Here is a 20,378-nt window from a genome sequence, read left to right on the forward strand (position 1 = left end):
GAATCGAACTTGTCACCAACGCACCGCAGGATCCACAGCAAGGCGGCGAACCAGTTGAGCTAGTCGTCGACCTCGATAACCTTACGCGCACCTCCCTCGCGTACCTTAGAGAGGGGCTTCGCTCAACCAATCAGAGAGGGGCTTCGCTCAACCAATCAGAGAGGGGTCTGCAGAAATAGAGTTCAACCAATCAGAGAGGGGTCTGCAGAAATGGAGCTACGAAATGTAGAGACGCAGCTGTGCAAAGGGCCAGAGTGTGTGTGTGTGAGAGAGAGAGAGAGAGAGAGAGAGAGAGAGAGAGAGCGAGAGAGAGACTCATTAATTGTCGGTATCACCACGATTGATCTCTGTAAACGCATAAGGAGAGTATGTAATGTTTGTTTAGCTGCTGAAGATGACGTGCATTAAAAAAAAAAAAACTCAACGGATCTGTTTGAACTCTCTCTAGCTTACCGATACGCTCAGTAAGCGCTAGAGAGAGACACAGAGTCTGACAGAGACAGAGAGACACAAGAGAGTGTGACGCCGAGACAGAGAGACACAAGAGAGTGTGACGGAGACAGAGAGAGTTCAAGTTTCTTTAATAGTTGTCATACAGAAGTACAGAATACTTTCATACAAAATGCTTCTTACTGTTACGCTCCAGAGACTGTGCTAGACAAGATAGTATCAAATAACATAGTATAGCATGTAATTTAGAAGTAGAAAATGAGGTCACAGTGTTCAGTATAGACATATGTACAATGTTCGATGCAGAATAGACGTAACTGAGTTACCATATAATATACAATACTATGCAGTGTACTAATGTACAGTACTATATAGTGCAAAGCAGAAATGGGATGAGGTACAATTTAGGTACAATTTACAGTAAGGTGTACGAGTTGTAGTGCAATCCTTCATCAATAAATATAAAGTGTGGGGAGTGGGTGCTACAGTGTGTTTGTTTAAAGTGGGTGTGTGCTATAAAGTGTGTGGAGAGACGAGAGAGTCTGACGGAGACAGAGAAACAGAGAGAGAGATGGAGACAGAGAGATGGAGAGAGAGAGAGCAACGAAACAGTGAGAGAGAAACAAAACAGAGAGAGAGAGAGAGAGAGAGAGAGAGGAGAGAGAGAGAGAGAGAGAGAGCGAGAGAGAGAGAGAGAGAGAGAGAGAGAGAGAGGATATAACAACCTCCCCAGCAGGTCCAGCCAAAGCTATTTCAGAGCCCCCCTGCTATGCGTGAGGAGGCGGGAGGAGTGACTTCCTGATCGACCCCTTCCACGTCCTTCCTTCAACAACAACAACAACCACTTGTGGCTCTGGCCACAGCCTCCCGTCGAGGCTTCATTTGCCGAGAGTAAAGCAGTGGCAATAAGAACACGGGCGTCAGGGTGCGTCGGGGGCTAAACTCCCACAATGCTGACATTGACTGGCACTTTTATTGGAGCTCCGCAGCAGCCTTCCCATTTCCGCTTTGCATCGCTCAATCTGTGTGAAGCCTCGCGCCACGCCAGGACTGACAGCTCTCGGCGGGGGGGGGGGGGGGGGGGGGGGGGTGAATATATACAAGTATAAAAAAAATGCACACTGAAGTGGAGGAATGATTTGCCTGAGACTTCCCTGAGAATGACACAGAGGTAATGGACAAAAAGTAAAGCCGGGACAAAAGTTGTGGAAAATAACGTACAATAAAGATGGCCACCGACCTTGCCCACCCAGGCAGCCACCTGTCGTCACTGTCTCTGCTGGGAGATGGGGTCCTACTCACCAATGATGTTGTCGATCGGTAGAGTCCTTTCTCGGCCCAATTAATTATTTTCTCAACACAATCCATTGTGTTTTTCATGCTGGATACCCACAGCTCGGGCATAAAACAAATCCAAAGTCTATAGGGGCCAACACTCCAGTAAGCCCTGAAATAAATGCTGAAAGCTACTTTCGATGCACTGTGGAGTAGGTTTCAGCTCTTAATTCAGGGCTAGACAGGAGCGTGACCCCCATAGATTTGTTTGTGGCTAACTACCTGGAGCTGCAGGTATCCAGTATGAAGAACTGCATGGATTGAAGGCCGATCGACAGCAACGTCACTGGTACTGTAAGTAGGAAATAGGGCTTGCGGCACCAAAACTATCCCTTTAACCCTTTCACTACCACACTAGGGCTGATCCCAAACGTTTGAACGTTCCTTCGTTACGCTGGCATACATTTTCTTATTAAAAAGGTCACGCACAAACACACGCATGACTCACACAGTCAAATCAACGAGTCGAGGTGAGGAGGCGTGCGTCACTGCTCAATTATTCAATCATGGCAGCTGTAACAGCAAGAAGTGGGAAGAAGTCACCTGTGTGTGGAAACACTTTAAATTAACGGAGGATAAAGAAAAGGCTATGTGTCAAATGTGCAACAAGCACTTGGCATTCCACGGTGGCACATCAAATCTGGCTGCTCATCACGTCCGGGCGAATCACGTCAACCAGTCTTCTGCCTGCTGTCTTCTACCTGCTGCCTGCTGTCTGCTATCTGCTGTCTTCTACCTGCTGCCTGCTACCTGCTGTCTGCTGTCTGCTACCTGCTGTCTTCTACCTGCTGTCTGCTACCTGCTGTCTGCTGTCTGCTACCTGCTGTCTTCTACCTGCTGCCTGCTACCTGCTGTCTGCTGTCTGCTACCTGCTGTCTTCTACCTGCTGTCTGCTACCTGCTGTCAGCTGTCTACTCTCTGCTGTCTGCTACCTGCTGTCTGCTACCTGCTGTCTGCTGCATACTGTCAAGTCAAGTCAAGAGTTTTATTTGTCACGGCATACAAGCATACAGTGAAATGCGGGTGGTCATGCCCGCAGCGATTGTGCAATAATACAAGTAATAAAAATAAGAATAAGACATAAAATGAGACATAACAGGTATAGTGTACACCTAACGTTTACAAAAAGCATGGTAAAGGCATGCTAAGGTCCTGCGATAGTGCAATCAGCGGGCAAGACCACCCGCATTTCATTGTATACCTGTATGCCGTGACAATTAAAACTCTTGACTTGACTTGACTTGACTTGAATACAGTGTTAGCTACGGACGAGGCACTGGGTCTTATGTACACTACTATACAATATACAGTTATACTATATATCCTTATGCTATCTTGCTATATCCATCTATTTATTATACAAGAACCACTCCTGTTCTTTTTTTTTGTGACCTTTTCATTGTGTAAAGTGACCGTTGAGTGTGTGCATGTGCAGCATGTGTGTGTTCGTGCTAAAGTGTCTGTTAGTGTGTGAGCGTATACAGTATGTGTGTTGTGTGTGTGTGCTCATGTGTGCCTGTGTGTGGAGAGTTCAGTGTTCAAGACTATGATGGCCTGGGGGAAGAAGCTGAGCCGAAGTCTCTCTGTCCTAGTTGCTGGTGTGCGCAGGCGTTTGTCTGACCGCAGCAGCTTGAACAGGCTGTTGTTGGGATGGTGAGGGTCTTTCATTATTCTGCAGGCTCTGGATTTGCACCTCTTGTTATATAAGACCTGCAGGGGTGGTAGTGCAATACCCGTGGTACGCTCGGCTGAGCGCACCACTCTCTGTAGGGCCTTCTTGTCCTGTGCCTTGCTGTTTCCATACCAGGCAGTGATGTTTCCAGTCAAGATGCTCTCTACAGCTCCGGAGTAGAAGGACTGGAGAATCTTCCCCGATACTCGGAACTTCCTTAACTGTCTCAGGTGGTAGAGGCGCTGCTTTGCCTTTTTTACGACTGAGTCTATGTGTGTTGTCCATGTCAGGTCCTCTGAGATGTGGACCCCCAGGTAAAACTTAAAACTGCTCACCCTGTCCACGGTAGCCCCGTTTATCCTCAGTGGTGTGTGTGTGTCCTGCTGTGTTCTCCTGAAATCCACGATCAGCTCCTTGGTTTTACCAATGTTCAGGAGCAGGCTGTTGTCCTGACACCAGCGTGCCAGTACATCAACCTCCTCCCGGTAGGCCTTCTCATCGTTGTCAGAGATCAGCCCCACCACCACTGTGTCGTCCGCAAACTTCACTATGGAGTTGGAGCTGAACCTGGCCACACAGTCATGTGTGTAGAGTGAATACAGCAGGGGGCTCAGAACACAGCCCTGGGGGGACCCGATACTCAGGGTGATGGTGTTGGAGGTCTGACCCCCCACCCTGACCGCCTGAGGCCTTTCACTCAGACAGTCTAGTATCCAGGCAGCTCGATCAGCTTGTCCACCAGTCTGGTGGGGACTATGGTGTTGAACGCTGAGCTATAGTCAATTAACAACAGTCTCACATAGCCCCCCTTCTGGCTGTCTTGGTGAGAGAGGGTGTTGTGTAGTACCTGAGAGACCGCATCGTCAGTGGACCTGTTCTGCTCTCTGCTGCCTGCTGTCTGCTGTTTGCCAGGTCCTCTTGTCCTCGTACCACCAAGGAAAATTCTGCCCATTCTTATTGTTATTGAATTATTATTGAATCCCGTGTCTGATAAACGGCTGTGACATGAACAAAATACAGAACAGGTCACAGAGGACAATAGAATAGGCGTTGGGGTGGAAATTATATGCCCCCCCCCCTCCCATGTCTCATAATTCCCCCCGATTAATCCCCAATCTTAAATCAAATCAATTCCTTTATCAATCAGTCACGCCCCTTTGTCTCTCATCTCCCAACACCTAAACCACCCCCCTGCCGGCCCCTTCCTTTGTGTCTCAACCTCCTACCAACCTTCCGATTCAGCCCCTCCCCTTGAAGCACCTACCCCCGCACCATATGTCTCATCCTCCTTCCCACCTGGTCACATGGCCCCACCTCTTCCTGTCAGGTATAAATATTGACGTCTTCTGTGATTCTGGGTACTCATTACGGGACCCCCTCGGCCACGGCGGCCAGTTGGGGCCCCTCTAAGCCAATTATCCTATTTGATCTAATAAATTGTAACAACCAACTATCTGACCAAGCAAAAATATTTCCTCCTGCATCTACAACAGTGTGGAACTCCATATTCCAAGAGCACCCTTCCTATTAGCAATTATGTTAACCATGTTCTTTGGCGTGGCGTGATTTAAATGCCCTTTAGCCTATCCAGGCAAAACATGCATCGACAACTGCACACTGGATTATACTATATAATGATTACATGTCTCATGCCTGTGTGTTTGGAATACTAATTGTGCTTATCAGTAATAACAAGAGCATTAGCATTCATCAGACTGGCATCGCTTCTGTCACATGAATACATTGTACGTTAAGTCCAAATTGGTGTTTTTCCCCCCCTGGAGCGAAAGGGTTTATGAAAACAATTAAACACATTGTGTGGGGAAAAAAATAAATGCATGGTTGCTAATTTCATAACAAGGGCCATTATTGAATTCATTTTATTTGTGTATCCATTCGTTCATTTTAATGGGCAGAAATGTGGCAGCCTCCTACGAGCCTCCCAGCCGTGCGGTCCAGCGGCACGGTCCCACGTTGTCCCGCCTGGTGCCAACGGCTGGACTCTTTGCACCGTGTGAGGACCATCTATGACTATGAATGCAGAGGCCGCCATCTTTATGCGTCGTTGTCCTGAGAGCTTCCTGAGAGACACGGCAGGGTGAGGGGAGGTTGCCGTAACAAATCGTCCTTGTTACAGAAGTCATCGGGTTTGAAACCCTCTAATCATCCACCACACACTGGTCTCTCTGCCTGGCTGGAGATAATGCCTGGAAGTGGAGCCTGAGTCTGCCCACAGTGTCTGGCTCTGCCAATTAAATACTCACCTGTCCAACCAACGCGATAAAGTTAACTAGACTGTAGCCTCTGTTGCTGGGGGGATTGAGTGAGTCTGTGAGTGTGTACGTCTGTGAGTGTGTACGTCTGTGTGTGTGTGTGTGTGTGTGTGTCCTCAGAGTAAACCTCCCATCATCCTACTGCTTAATGCTGGACACGAAATCTGTCCAACTCTACATCTCTCTCTCTCTCTCTCTCTCTCTCTATCTCTCGATATCTCTCTCTCTTTCTCTCTCGCTTTCTCTCTCTCTCTCTCCAGATGAAATGCCACACTGGATGACAGCAACATGGTCTAATTATGGCTGAGTTAACAAGAGAAGAATGAGAGAGAGAGAGAGACAAAGAGATAGAAAGGGAGATATAGACAGACAGTGATGAAGGAAACGAGAAACAGACAGAAAATTACACAGAGAGAAAGAGAAAAAAAAGACAGAAACACAGAGAGAGAAAAACATGAGAAAGACAATGATAGAGATTGAGTGGGCGATAAAGAGAGAGAAGGCAGTGCGGGAAACATATAATAACTTACTTAGTCGATGGATCCGGTTAATACAATTTATTAACTCAGAATGAAAGTATCCAATACAGAATAGTCAGAGAAAATGGCTGATGGCTCTTACCAAGGTTACTAGCTAGGACAGTGGTTCCCAAAGTTCACAAGCAGCGAAATCAGTGGTGTTGCTAATCATTGACACATGCTAGCCTGTAATAACCCCCCCCCCCAGAAAAATCTACTTCATTTGATATATTGAAAATATTTCACTTTTTGTGTGTTTTTTTTTATCATTGACATTATGCTAGCCTGCCATCACAAACACTGGCGTTTCACTCTTTCAGCGCCACGGGTCTAGCCCATCTTTGTTCCTACTGCGCCACCGCTCTAAGAGATAGGGATGCGTGGCGGTGTTTGCAGGGCTATATCTATATTCTATATTATAGCAGTCATAATGGGGGCCAGGTGGACCCCAGAGGACCCCTCCTTCGCGGAACTGTCTTCGGAGGAGAATCCACAAAAGAGGAGGAGGGGGGATGGTATGAGGGGGCAGGCTCTGGATTTGCACCTCCTGTTATATAAGTCCTGCAGGGGTGGTAGTGCAATACACGTAGTACGCTCAGCTGAGCGCACCACTCTCTGGAGTGCCTTCCTGTCCTGGGCCGTGCTGTTTCCATACCAGGCAGTGATGTTTCCAGTCAGAATGCTCTCTACAGCCCCGGAACAGAAGGAGTGGAGTATCTTCCCCGATACTCTGAACTTCCTTAGCTAGGCGTGTCAGTACATCAACCTCCTCCCGATAGGCTTTCTCGTCATTGTTAGAGATCAGCCAGTAAATATTGCAGTGTCAAATTAACACTATTCCCGAGTGTATTTGTTCCCATTTGGCAAGATTTACTGTGTACTATAGCTACTGTCCATCAATATCTTCCTTTTGAATGAAATAGGTTCAGGAGAGATGTAGAGAGAGGGAGAGGGAGAGAGAGCGATACACACACACACACACACACACACACACACACACACAGAGACATTTGCAATATTTACTGTGTATATAGCTCAGTAGCTGTAACAGAATAATTGTATTAATGAACTATTATTCAATAGCGTTTAAATTATAATGAATTAAATAATTGTATAAAGAATTTTCCATGTTCTGTCATCTAATAATATATTCCATTACCTTTCCTATCTGTATCAAAGTCAAAATGTTGGTATTGTGACAACACTACAACATACAAAAGCAGCCCATATGGAAGACTTGGTCAAGTCTTATGACCCTCTACCTATAGGTTTTAGGCATGGTCATATAATATGCTATCTAGCTTGTGTGTCACCCTAGGGCTAGGCCTCCTGCTGGGTCCAGTCATTGGAATAACAAATGAACGACAGACTAGAAACTGGGCCTTTGTTCCAGGTGTGAATTGGTCTAGTGACATTGATCACGTTGAATTCTGGGAGTGTAGTTTTTTCATCAGATAGCTGAATTCACTTGAATCCTTTCAAACTCCTGTGCTGGAATGTAGTTAGGATTTTACCAGAATGTTTGATAGGACATTGATTGAAAACTATCGGCTCGAATTTTACAATTGATGGCTTATTTTGACGGTATGAACCTGTAGTTTTATATTATGTAACAAAAAAAGGGAAAATTATGAGGAGGAGCTCAAGAGCTCAGACTCCTAAGGGTTAAAAGCCTTCAATGCTTATTAGTGCATTTGAAGGTTTGCATGTTTCAACCACCTCCTATAATAGTGGGGGTCGTGGCTCTCTGACACCGTTATTTCGGGGGTCGCGGCCTGAAAACTTTGGGAACCCCTGAGCTAGGAGACCCGGGAGAAGCGACCGAATCACAGGAAGAGGGCTCATTTATACCGAGGAGAGGGGAGGGGGGGACAATAAAACTTGGTAGAGGCGACAGAGGGGGGAGACAAGCTCCTATTTCCCTCACAAGTACACTCTTTCTAGGGAAGGAAGCTGGTTGCTATCCTGGAGAATCCCTCCCACCCCCTCTGTCTGTGGCTGAAGCACGTTCAGCCACAGACTCATACCCCCCCGACACTCAACTAACCGCCTCGGACAGTCCTTCATACCAGCAGCCATCAGGCTCCACAACAGTGGGCAGGGACTGCGGCCAGACATCCAACTAGAACTAATAGGAACCCAAGGAGGACAATAACACTACCTTATGCATACTGCACCTTATGTGACACTGTGAATACTGTATATTCAGTTAGTTAGATAGTAAATTATATTGAGTTATTTGTTTACACTGCTGTTTTTACTACCTGTACCCCTATGCCTGAATTTGCCCAAGGGGATCAATAAAGGAATATCTTATCTATATTCTATCTTCTTCTATCTATCTATCTTATCTTATAAATAAAACTGGGTAGAGGGGACAGATGGAGGAGACAGCGGCAGAAAAAAGAGATGGAGTTAGGGAGGGAGGGATGAGAGAGGAGGAGGATGTTGAAGTGCAGGTTCAGACAGGGGAGTATACTACATCAGATCATGTGCTTCATATCACAGAACATATGAACATAGACTGAAACTAACTTTTGATCTCCTGGGCGACAACATATTTATTTTCCAATATAGGGTTCCATGGTGGTCCAGTGGGCCTCTATATTGTATTTATTGTAGGTGACATATTTACCTACCTTGTTTAACAACCAGGAAAGTTGGAAAGAGAAAGTTGTATGTATTGTAGTTGAAATATTGTAATCCAAATCCATGCACAAAAATAATTTTTTTTTAATTCAGCTAATTCAGCATATTAGTTACAAGATTGTGGTGGTAATGCATTCTTATGTTGATACATGAAGAGGCTTTAGTTTTGAGAAAATGGAGTTTGTTTATAGTGGCGACTGGTGGCCCCAGTGGTGAGACTCATTATTGCAGTTTTAGCCCTTTCACTACCAAATGGTTAACCCTTTCACTGTGACAATACATAAGGTTAACCCTTTCACTGCCACACGACAAAGTGTTAACACTTTCACTATACCACACTACAGAAGGTTAACCCTTTCACCCTTTCACTACAACCCTTTCCCTCCCCCGTGAAAGGTTAACCTACTTTAGTGTGGTAGTGAAAGCGTTAAAGACCCAATCCGTGATCCAAAATGTAAACAAATCGGGGCATTCCCACCACCAGAAATGGGAAGAAATAGCAACGAAGACCCTCTTGACACAAGAACTAGCATTAGGAAACAGGTGAATGTGAGTTTTTAATTGTATTTGCTGTATTCTTTGTGACTGTATACGGTTTGTTTACATTGGTAATGTTTGTCAACACTGGGTTGAACATATTTAGGCTGTATTCTGAATTACAATGGGTTAAAGGAAAACTCCAACATTTTGGGAAATTTGCTTATTTGCCATCTACCCTGGAGTAGATCAAATTATTCAAGAATGTTCGTAAATATACCCCACAATGATATTGTAAAACAGATTGAGCCTTTAAGAAAAAAGTTATTATAATAATTATTACTAATAATAATTATTTGACTATTTTGAATATAGCCACTGAGTCATGAACTACGCTCTACGACAACGAACTCGGTTCTAATTAGTAAGAGAGTGGATCTTACACAGCTCTCATCCTCTGCTACCATATGGAAATAATTTGGCGCCATCGAGTTGAATTTCACAGTCTACCAGTAAGTCCTGGGAGAGGAGTGTCACGGAGCGCTCCGTCTTCTTATTGGGCACGGGTCAAACACGCTGATTAATGTTTAATGCCATTCTTGTCTGGACTCATTTAGAACCGATAGACACCCATATGAATTACATCTACAGTACACACACCACAGAACTGCTATAACCCTGCTATGATCATAGATTCAAGATTCAAGATTGTTTATTGTCATGTGCACAGTTAAACAGACAGTTTGCCATACAATGAAAATCTTACTTTACACAAAATCACACAATACTTAACCCTTTTTTTTTTTTTTTTTTTAGCCAAGGGTTTTCAAAGACAAGGGGTGGAGGCTTCCAGTCTGCCAGTCGTCCCATTCAGCTTGGTTCAGGGGGGAAAGGGTACAACTTTGGGTTGACTTTGGGTCTTTGAAAAGCGCTACGCAAAATAAATGAATTATTATTATTATTATTACAAAAGTCTCTTCGAGTCCAATAAATTCACCTGATCAACAGGGCAAGTGTTGCCACAATCCCAGCGAAACCAGCTACAGCCATGAGAGCGTGCCTCACTGTGGACTCTGGGTCAGCCACTCGAAAGAACTCTACAAACCCATCCCAGGAATTGTTTTTCACCAGCCAGTCTCGTTGGTCAGAAAGGAGATACGTGGAGATTTCTTGGCCCACCAACGCAACGCAGTGCTGTCTGCCCATCTCCTTCAGGTACTGGCACACAACCGCCCCGAAGGCCACCAGGCTGGCAATGCGACCCCAGTTGGTGACCCCGTCACCAAAGAGGCCCTTGGCCACAGACATAATGAAGCTCATGTCGTCCCCTCCGTTATCCAACTCCATTATTTTGTTGCGCATACCATGATATCCATATCGGTGTTTCCGGAGAAGGTCATCCACAACCCTTTTCATCGTCGAGAGAGTCTTGCCTTGCCCCCACCATGACGTAGAAAGTCCGGTAAAGTCTGTAAGGAAAGTGCCAATGAGTTCTCTTGTGTCGTTCTCCAGTGTCTCGTCCCCTGCCGGACGGCTGGGCATGTCGCGGTCACTGTCCAACAGCTCGGGAGCGCACGGCAGAGCGCCGTCGTCGCTATCGCCGATATCATCCAGGATGTTTTTAATCTGCAAAATCTTCGGCCTTGGTGGAGTATCACTACCAGCGACATTCCCATTTTGAGTATCTAAGGATGAGGCCCTCGCCCTCGCCCTCCCAGAGCCGTAGAGACTCGAGAAGGTTCCAGTTGTGGTCCTTTTGGTCAATGACGTAGAGAAAGTATTCATCTTCGCGTTGTCTTTCAAATAAATCTCGTTAGTTAAAAGTTATTTCTCTGTTGTCTCTTCAAAGTCCAGTCAAGTTATGAGTCTTCTTCTCCTTCAGTTCCCTGGGCTGCCTTTAAATAGGACACAAATGTTCTAGAATGTTCTATTATGACATCATACTGTGACATCACAAATGTTCTAGAATATTCTATTATGACATCATACTGTGCCATCACAAATGTTCTAGAATGTTCTATTATGACATCATACTGTGCCATCACAAATGTTCTAGAATGTTCTATTATGACATCATACTGTGCCATCACAAATGTTCTAGAATGTTCTATTATGACATCATACTGTGCCATCACAAATGTTCTAGAATGTTCTATTATGACATCATACTGTGCCATCACAAATGTTCTAGAATGTTCTCATACTGTGACATCACAAATGTTCTAGAATGTTCTATTATGACATCATACTGTGACATCACAAATGTTCTAAATCAAATCAAATCAAATCAAATTTATTTATAAGGCCCGACAACACACGTTAATGTCCCCATGGGCCGTACAGGTCTTCTTTAAACAAGTCAAGAAGAAAACATAATAAGTCAAGAACAGAACAAGAACACCATAAGGTCCAAAAAATGTAAGATAAATAAACAAATAAATGAAAGAATGCAAGGTAGGGAAGGTTGTGCTGGTGGTCTTGTGCCTTATACAAGTTCTCCCTCTAGTGGAATATAGATTAACTGCACGTTACACTGGACACGATGCCGATGGGTTGACATTATGTACACGGAGTCCCAACTGTGGGACCAGTTCGGTTTACAGATGTGTGTGCGTGTGTGTGCCAGCGCTGGCATGGTTCAGATACTGGTGATCCTGCATCAGAAGGAGTCCAAGCAGTAGGAAGACCAACCCTACGTCCTTCAGAGAGAAGGGCTACAGTCCGAAGCGGGCGGGGGTTCTCTTGGGTGTCATGGGGGCTTCCTCCATCCTTCCTGGGGTGCAGATTTTCACAGCCACCCGGACACTGTTGATGTTACTCTTCCTGTCCTGCTCCTCTCGGCGTGATCTCCGCTGCCGCTCAGCCAGGGTCATCTCCTCCTCCATGTTAGTGATCTCCTCCTTGGCCCTCCGGCAGTTCTCCTGTCTGCTCTTGCCTGCGTGTTTGATACTATAGAACATGGGGCCCAGCTCTGCGAGCCACTCTCCCTCCACTGCAGTCACACACTGCATGTACTCCTTGGTGGTGGTCAAGAGCAGATCATGGTAGGTGATGTAATCAGGGGTGTAGCCCATCCCAAACAGGGAGCTGGTAGGGTGGAGGTGGCAGGGCATGCCCGTCCTCACGTTCACATACTCACCGATACCCTTGAGCTTGGCAGCCTGGTGGAAATAAGCAGCGCAGATACATTTCCTGATGATGTCCGAGTCAGAGCCGCAGGAGATCAGGTTCATCCTCTGCTGAACCATGATGTCCTTCAGCTGGGAGTGGACCTCAAACACCTTGTGCATGGCCTTGGTGTGGATGAAGTGCTTGTTGCACCAGATGCTGGAGTAGTTGTTGTTCTTCCACTGCATGTAGACGTGGTGGTAGGTGAGGTGGTCGCTCTCTGGTACAGCAAACTTCTCCCTCACCTGGTCACTCTCCTCCTCGCGACCCTTGGGTCTGTAGAAGATGGCGGGAACGGACAGCATAGAGATGATGATGAGGATGTCGGCGCTGCAGCCCATGTCACATGACACGATGAGCATCTTGGAGAGAGCCGGGTCCAGAGGGAACTGCGCCATCAAGCGACCCGTCGGTGTCAGAGCGCCTGTGTTGTCGAGAGCTCCCAGGATCCACAGCTGGTACATGGAGTTCAGCATGTTGTCCTCGGGCGGCGGGTCCATGAAGTGGAAGAGCAACAGGTCCTGGACCCCCAGAGACTTCAGCAGCAGGACCACGTTGGACAGGTTGGTCCTCTGGATCTCTGGGATGGTGGTGGACAGCATCTCGTTCTTATAGGCACTCTGAGTGTACAGCCTGTAGCACTGGCCTGGCCCTGTGCGTCCCGCTCTGCCGGCGCGCTGGTTGGCGTTGGCCTGGCTGATGGGGTACACCCGAAGGTCATCGGTGCCAATGCGAGGGTTGAACACCTTGAGTTTACAGTATCCTGCATCCACAACAAACATGATCCCATCTACAGTCAGAGACGTCTCAGCGATGTTTGTGGCAACGATGCACTTCCTCACCCCGCCTGGAGCCTTCTGGAAGATCTTGGCCTGAAGATCAGAGGGGAGCTGGGAGTAGATGGGCAGCACTTCCAGAGCAGGAGCGCTCTCCAAGTCCTCCAACCTCTCCACGATCTGATCCAACGTCACCTCGATGTCCTCCTGGCCAGGCATGAAGATCAGGATGTCTCCTGACATGCCGCTGAGGTGGATCTGCAGGGCCTGCTTCACTGCTGCCTCCACATAGTCCTCCTGAGGAGTCTTGCTGAACAAGATGTCCACTGGGAACGTTCTTCCTGGGATGTTGAAAATCGGTACGTTGCCGAAAAACGCTGCAAATTTGTCTGAGTCCATCGTAGCCGAGGTGACTATGAGCTTCAGGTCGGCGCGCCTGGAGACCACCTCGCGCAGCAGGCCAAACAGCACGTCAGTATTGAGGGAGCGCTCGTGGGCCTCGTCCATGATAACAACACTGTAGTGATCCAAGTCCGACTCCCTCAGCGACTCTCTCAGCAGCATACCATCCGTCATGTACTTGATTACCGTCTTCTCTGACGTGCAGTCCTCGAAACGGATGGCGTAGCCCACCTCCTGCCCCAGGCTGATGGCCATCTCCTCGCTGACTCTCTTGGCGACGCTCATGGCGGCCACCCTGCGGGGCTGGGTGCAGCCCACCATGCCGTAGCCGGTGTAGCCGTCCTCGTGCAGGTACTGGGTGAGCTGGGTGGTCTTCCCGCTGCCCGTCTCGCCCACCACGATCACGATGCTGTTGTCCCTGATGATGTTTAGCAGCTGCTGTCTGACGGCGAAGATAGGCAGGTACTGTCTCTGCTCCAAAAGGGTTTTCTTCTTAGCAAATTCACTTGCGGCCTCAGTCTTATCTTTCATATGGTCTGCATATTGCTGTTCTGTTCTGTAGTCCACCTTGCCGTCCTCTCCTACAGGCTTTCCCCCAGAGCTGTCCGTTTCCTCTTTCTTCTTGATGCCCATGATGTCTCCCAGCTTTGTACCCGCCAGCTCCCAGTGTTTTTGCTGTGCCTTCTTGCGTTCTTTCTGCTCATGGTGCTTACGGACCAGCTGGCTGCGCTTACGAGAGATGATGGCCATGTCTGAGGTGGCGTCTTTGACAGGGATGACAGGCTCTGGCTGCTTAGTGAAGACTATTCTTCCGTCCAGGAAGGGAGGGACCAGGTTGTGAACCAGCAGGTGGACCTTGGCAGCGTTGTCCTCCTCAAAGTCCTCGTCCACCTCCAGCCTCTGCACCACCCCGCTGGTCAGCATGCGGTTTGTCTCCCACCGCTCGTTGTCCTCGTTGATCTGCCGCTTCTGGGCAGATATACGTTTCTGTGTCTGTTTCTGGAGGATCTGCTCCCTCTTCTTCACGTACTCTTCAGAGGTAGCGGTCAGTGGGTTGTGGAACTCGTCGTAGCCTTCGTCCATCATGTACCAGTCCCTGTCGGCTTGCTTCTGGTCGTCCTCCCACTGCTGCTTCTCATCCTCGTTGTCGAACATAATCCCCTCCTGACTGTCTTCCTTCTTGCCTTTTCCTCGTGACAGACGAGGGGTGGAGCCCAGATGCTTCCTGTCATTGGCCCACTCATTATACTTGTAAGAAGGGGTGGGCAGGGGCGTGTCATCAGGATAACGGCCTCTAACTGACCTGTCCCTCCTCTCACTCTCGCGGCCGGTGTGCGGGCTGTGCTCTGAGCGATCAGACTCTCCCCGTGAAAGAGCGGGGGATGGAGACTCCCACTGGGAATGCCTTGAGCTGCCAATACCACTGTCGTCCTCTTCCCAGTTGGAACGTGAGGGTGTAGAGGAGTCTCTGGGGCGCTGCGGAGGCGTAGGAGGCTCCTCCCTCTTGCTCCCCCGGCTGATACGATCAGTAGACCAGCCTTCTCTCTGGGAGCGCTCGCTCCTCTCGCTGCGATCTGAACGCTCGGACGAGCTGCTGCTGCCGCCGCGGCGGCTATGGCTGCGTTCTCCATCATCTCTTTCACTCCGCCGGTCTCTGCCTTTCTCTCTGTTCCTCTCCCTGTCCTTTTCTCTCTCCCTATTCCTGTCCTCTTTGGAGCAGGCGTAGACCCCGTGCTCCCGTCTGTCTCTCTCTCTCTGCTGGTGTTTGTGACGGAACTCCCCGCTGACCCCCCCAGGGCTGGAGGGTGTCTCAGAGCCGGGCATCCGGTACTTCCTACTCTCCTTTCTAGCGCCTCTGTCTTCATCCTCATCCTCGTCGTTCTCTTCCTCATCGGACCCAGAAACGCTCTTGCTTTCCTCCCAGTCTCTGTAAGAAGACACCTTGGATTTCTTCGTCTGCCTGTCGTCGCTGCCCGTCTCCTCCTGCTCTCTGCTCTCACGCTCCTTCCTCTTCTGGGCCGCGAGCAGATCCAAGCCCAACAGGGAGGTGCGCGGAGAGGGCGCGCGGAAAACGTGGGGCTCCGAAGCGGCGGTCTTCTGCTTTACAATCAGTCCGCCGACCTCAGTGGTGGGGTCGCCGCCTTCCAGCCTATGCATTGACTCGTCATCGTCCATCGTCTTAGGCATCTTGTTTGAGCAATGCAGGCTTCAGTCTGTGTGTCAGTCCTTTTTCTTCTTCAGAATGAGATCTTTCTCACTCAGTTCACCTTCTTCTTCTTCTAGAATGTTATACTATGACATCATACTGTGACATCACATGTTCTAGAATGTTCTATTATGACATCATACTGTATCACATGTTCTATTATGACATCATACTGTATCACATGTTCTATTATGACATCATACTGTAACATCACATGTTCTAGAATGTTCTATTATGACATCATACTGTAACATCAAATGTTCTAGAATGTTCTATTATGACATCATACTGTGACATCACAAATGTTCTAGAATGTTATAACATCATACTGTGACATCACAAATGTTCTAGAATGTTATTATGACATCATACTGTGACATCACAAATGTTCTAGAATGTTATATTATGACATCATACTGTGACATCTAAGTCTGCAACGATTAGTCAATATAATCGACAACATCGATCATAAAAACTCGTGGACGCCTACATTTTGCGTTGATGCATCGTATAATTTTTTTTTTTTTTTATTTAAAATTTCTTAATTTTTTTATAAAATAAAAATGTTGCACTACCTATCTTTGTGAAAGTGGCTTCTCAGCTCTGGTCCAGCTGAAGACAAAGCAGAGGAACAGATTGGACATTGAGCATGACCTCAGAGTTGCTTTGTCTACCATCACCCCAGACTTTGAGACTCTTGTCAGGAGCAAACAACATCCCCAGTTATCCCATTAGTTCCCTGGGATGTTAAGAAGTCTGCTAAGAAGGATATATTATTATTTATTATTATTATTATTATTATTATTTTATTTCATTGTGTTTTTAGCCCTAGTTGCACTTTTGTTGCAACCCCAGTTATCCCATTAGTTCCTCCAAACTTACTGTCGGTCTGTTCTGTATCGTTAGTGGCTTAGCTTGGCATCACACTGCACTATCTCGCGTACGTGCACGCGTACTGAATAAACCACAAATGTACCTCTAATACCAGTATTAGTCTGACCACACCCCTCATCAGCTTACCTTCATAAGCAGGTGTGTGGTCACCTGCTCTCCTCCTTCTCGCTTTCACCACAAGGAAGAAGTGCCTCGGTAGATCCCCACACTTGACACCATGATGGAAGAAATTGGATTAGGTACAGCTTTGGGAAACAAGGATACGTTGACATCATATCTTTATTTTCTCTCTCACTATTTTTCGAGAAAATACGGCGATATTGTCTTCGTACTGGAGTGTCTAGAAGATGATGATCATTCTAAAAACCCTCCACCGGTTTTCGTATTGGGAGCACGCCGCTGCATGCTTCTCAACTGCAGTTCCTTGCTGTGTTTGTTGGGGTGAAACCTGTCAGGCCACAGCTGAACTGTCGGACATGCCGCTGTTGTGAGGAGCGGTGCGTTCCAGGTTGGGTGAGTAGTGTTTGCTGGCGGGCTCCACTTGTCTGTTAGTGCTATGGGGGCTACTTGACAAAGTTTATGGAAACCGGCCCCAGGCTAGGGTCCTTTGTTCAGCCACCTAGGCGACAGAAGGCCTTGGTCTGGAGACCATTATAGTTTTAACTAGTGGGCCGCGACCATTGACACTGGTGATCCCTGTGTGTTCTGGACGAGTGGATTCTCTCTGTCACCGTGTTAAGGCCCCATCTTTCATATCCAAATGAGAGTATTCCTTCACGAGGGGATATGTGCATGTAATGTGCGATAGCGGCAGATTCATGTTCAAAGTCAGCTACACAGGCCAGTTGGTACTGTGCTGATTTCCGTCGGATGTGGTAAAGTCACCGTTGTGAAGCGGTGTTGACATCTTGTTTTCTCTTTTCTCTTAAAAAGTGAGGAGAGGTTCAGAACGGCGGCCTGTCTGGGTGAGTGTTATGTCATTGTTTACATGTTCATAGCTTACGGTTAGCCAGTCAGCTGTTAACTGCTGCGTTAGCCTGCTGGATCGCTGCATGGCCTGCTTAGGGCCTACCATTAGCCAGTCAGCTGTTAGCTGCGGGGCTAGCATGTCGTGGTCGCTAGGTAACGTTAGCTTGCTGCTATGGCCATGGCCTGGCGCGGGGTAGCTTAGCTTCTCGCGCGCCGTCGTGAGCTCGCTTCTGATCGTTAGCTTGATGCTATTCTGTTGAACGTGCTTTGATTTTAACATGTTTTACACTCTTGACCACGACGTCATCCTTGACAGGGGATGTTTTCGTCGACCCTGCCCTGAGCCAGGACGGCAAGGATTGCATCAACAAAGGGACCGTTGCGACGGGTAGAGCGGCGACGCTGCCCGGATCGAACAACACAGGACGGCTGTGTTTCTACGGTGTCTTGAGACTGCACTTCGCTGATCTGCGTTCCGGGTAGGAACGGGGTTGACCAGACCTCATAACACGTCTTCTGGTTTTACTTTGCTAAATGTATTGTGAATAACGGTGTTTTTCCCAAAACGTGTGTTGCTACAATGCATTTAGGATACGTTGCGGGTTATGTGTGAGCTGTTTTTGTCACTGGCAGTTAGCTTCTCCGTGCAAACGGGATGTAATGATCTGGTTGTTGTGTGAGAAACACGGCCGTGTACTCACAACTAAGGTAACTAACCTATGAAGCTATGCTTGGTGACAAGTGAGTAAGAGAATGTTCTTTCTCAGACTGTAATGACAATGAACAGTGTGTTCACACATTAACAGGTTTTCCTGTTTTAACTGGCCGTATTGAGGGTAAAATAGGAGGATTGTGTTTTCCCCCCCGGTTCCCTGGGGACTTTATCACCTCCTATCAGACATGTTGTGCATTAATTGTGTCTTTTGTGTGGTAGGGATACGATGTAACTCTTAGCTTGATTGCTGAGGTTGTGCTAAATCTGCTGGAGAAACTTATTTCCTAAAGGGAAATTGGTTTGGTTGCTGTCATGTGTGCTTAGCAAGGCCTGTGGTCGATACTAATCAAGAATGATGTATTCTCTCATTGTGAAAAAAACGGCGTTCCTCTGTTGAGTGTTTTTGCCATTTTTTGTAGGTGATGATGGGTTGTGTGTGTCATGTGACCTACAACTGGGTTGTACTGGCCACAGAAGCACATGTGTATGTTGGACCGGGGTTCTTAGAGCCCTCTCTATTCTGTGTTTTTCCTTAGTAAAAATCAGATAGCAGGTTAGCTCATGCGCTGTGTGGAGCTGTGAAACGCTTCATGGAGCTGACTATGACTGTGTCATATTCTCTTTTTGTCGTTACGTCGTATCATGGGTGTGGGGTCGTAAAGGGGTGAACTGGTAACCTTTCCTCTCCCCATTGTTCTGTCGGTCAGGGGTACACCCCCTGTCCTTCAAGGTTCCCGTCACGTGGCGGTTCGGCACGTTACGGGGGGGGGGGGGGGGGGGGGGGAGGGAGTTCCTGGTCCCACGGCCTGGTATATTGGGCGTGTGCACCGCAGGAATTCCCCCGCCATAGAGTACGTCACCGTGCGCGTCTCTGTTGGTAGGACTTCCGTGTGCTGTTCAGGTCCATGTGATGGATCTGTTTTCAGGGGGGGTGGTCAGGGCTCCTCCTCACCAAGCGCCTATTCAGGCCTTCTGTGAGTTCGGACTCCTTCTTCCATGTGAGGAAGCCTCCATCAGAGTACAGAGCCTTCCTCCTCAGATTGTCAAAGTGAGTGGACCCTCTAGAAGGGTCCTTTTCTATTGTATGTATATTCGATTCAATTCGTTTATTGAGTGTGTATGGGTTCAGTGCCTCTTCCCCGGAGGCCCTAAAACCAGTTTTTTACATGGCTCAAGGTGCAATATATTCTTTTCAATCTGTACAGCTCGCGTGGGAAGTCTCTCTGGGGATCCCCGTCTCTTTCCTATGGGAGGGTGGTGGGATGTAAAAATGTGAACATTTTTTACCCCGGCTGTGTAGACTGGGATACATACTGTTGATGCTTCCTTCTTTCTATTCCAGAAGTGTTGGAGTTAGGGAGTGTCACACCCCTCTTGTCGTTCCCCTGGGCGCCTTGGGGATTCAATGACAGGTCTAAATAGCCTGTTCATTGATGGGGGTGTGTCCCGACGCACGTATAGTGCTAGCTCGCTGTAAACAGGCGATTGACTGGCACGCCTTGGTTGCTTGTGGTTGAAACAGCGTTTTTATAAAGCAACTGAGAGGGGGGTTTTTCCTCTTCCGACGACCACATCCCATGACCTGGGTGGGTTGTCGACGGATTCTTGTTCATGTCTGGGGGATGATGACGGGATGGATCTGAACATATGTGGTGGGGTCTCACGCCCTTGGGGTGGGCCACCAGGCGCGGTTCGTCCGAACGTCTGGGTGGCGCCTTCTTTTCATGTTAAGATCAACACGCATATCTGCCCTTCTCCTGGAGTAGGCATGTCGGTGTGGTTAGGGCACGGGACTGGTTCTGGTCACGCTGGTCCAGATCAGTTGAACCCGTTGTCCGCCGGGGATGCAGATCTGCTGTTCTGGTACCCTGAGG

The 20,378-nt window shown here is 47.8% G+C and overlaps 3 protein-coding genes across 3 annotated transcripts in view; all 3 read right to left on the reverse strand.

Annotated features, from left to right (window-relative positions):
• LOC311234769 (uncharacterized protein) overlaps nucleotides 1-20,378 on the reverse strand; it is a gene marked incomplete at its 5' end in the record, with an annotated part of 101,498 nt that overhangs the window by 17,332 nt on the left and 63,788 nt on the right. The gene's annotated exons all lie outside the window — the stretch shown is intronic.
• Nucleotides 10,368-11,159, reverse strand: LOC311234117 (induced myeloid leukemia cell differentiation protein Mcl-1-like; the record flags this gene model as incomplete). Its single annotated transcript, XM_084321233.1, has 1 exon — nucleotides 10,368-11,159. One exon carries the CDS (start codon nucleotides 11,157-11,159, stop codon nucleotides 10,368-10,370), a length of 792 nt encoding a protein of 263 aa, XP_084177359.1.
• Nucleotides 12,089-15,895, reverse strand: LOC311234090 (pre-mRNA-splicing factor ATP-dependent RNA helicase PRP16-like; the record flags this gene model as incomplete). The annotated part of the gene is made up of 1 exon (XM_084321201.1): nucleotides 12,089-15,895. The coding sequence occupies one exon, from the start codon at nucleotides 15,893-15,895 to the stop codon at nucleotides 12,089-12,091; it is 3,807 nt and encodes a 1,268-aa protein (XP_084177327.1).

This window comes from Notolepis coatsorum, assembly GCF_963971535.1.
Source record: "Notolepis coatsorum genome assembly, chromosome: 9".
Lineage (NCBI taxonomy): Eukaryota > Metazoa > Chordata > Actinopteri > Aulopiformes > Paralepididae > Notolepis > Notolepis coatsorum.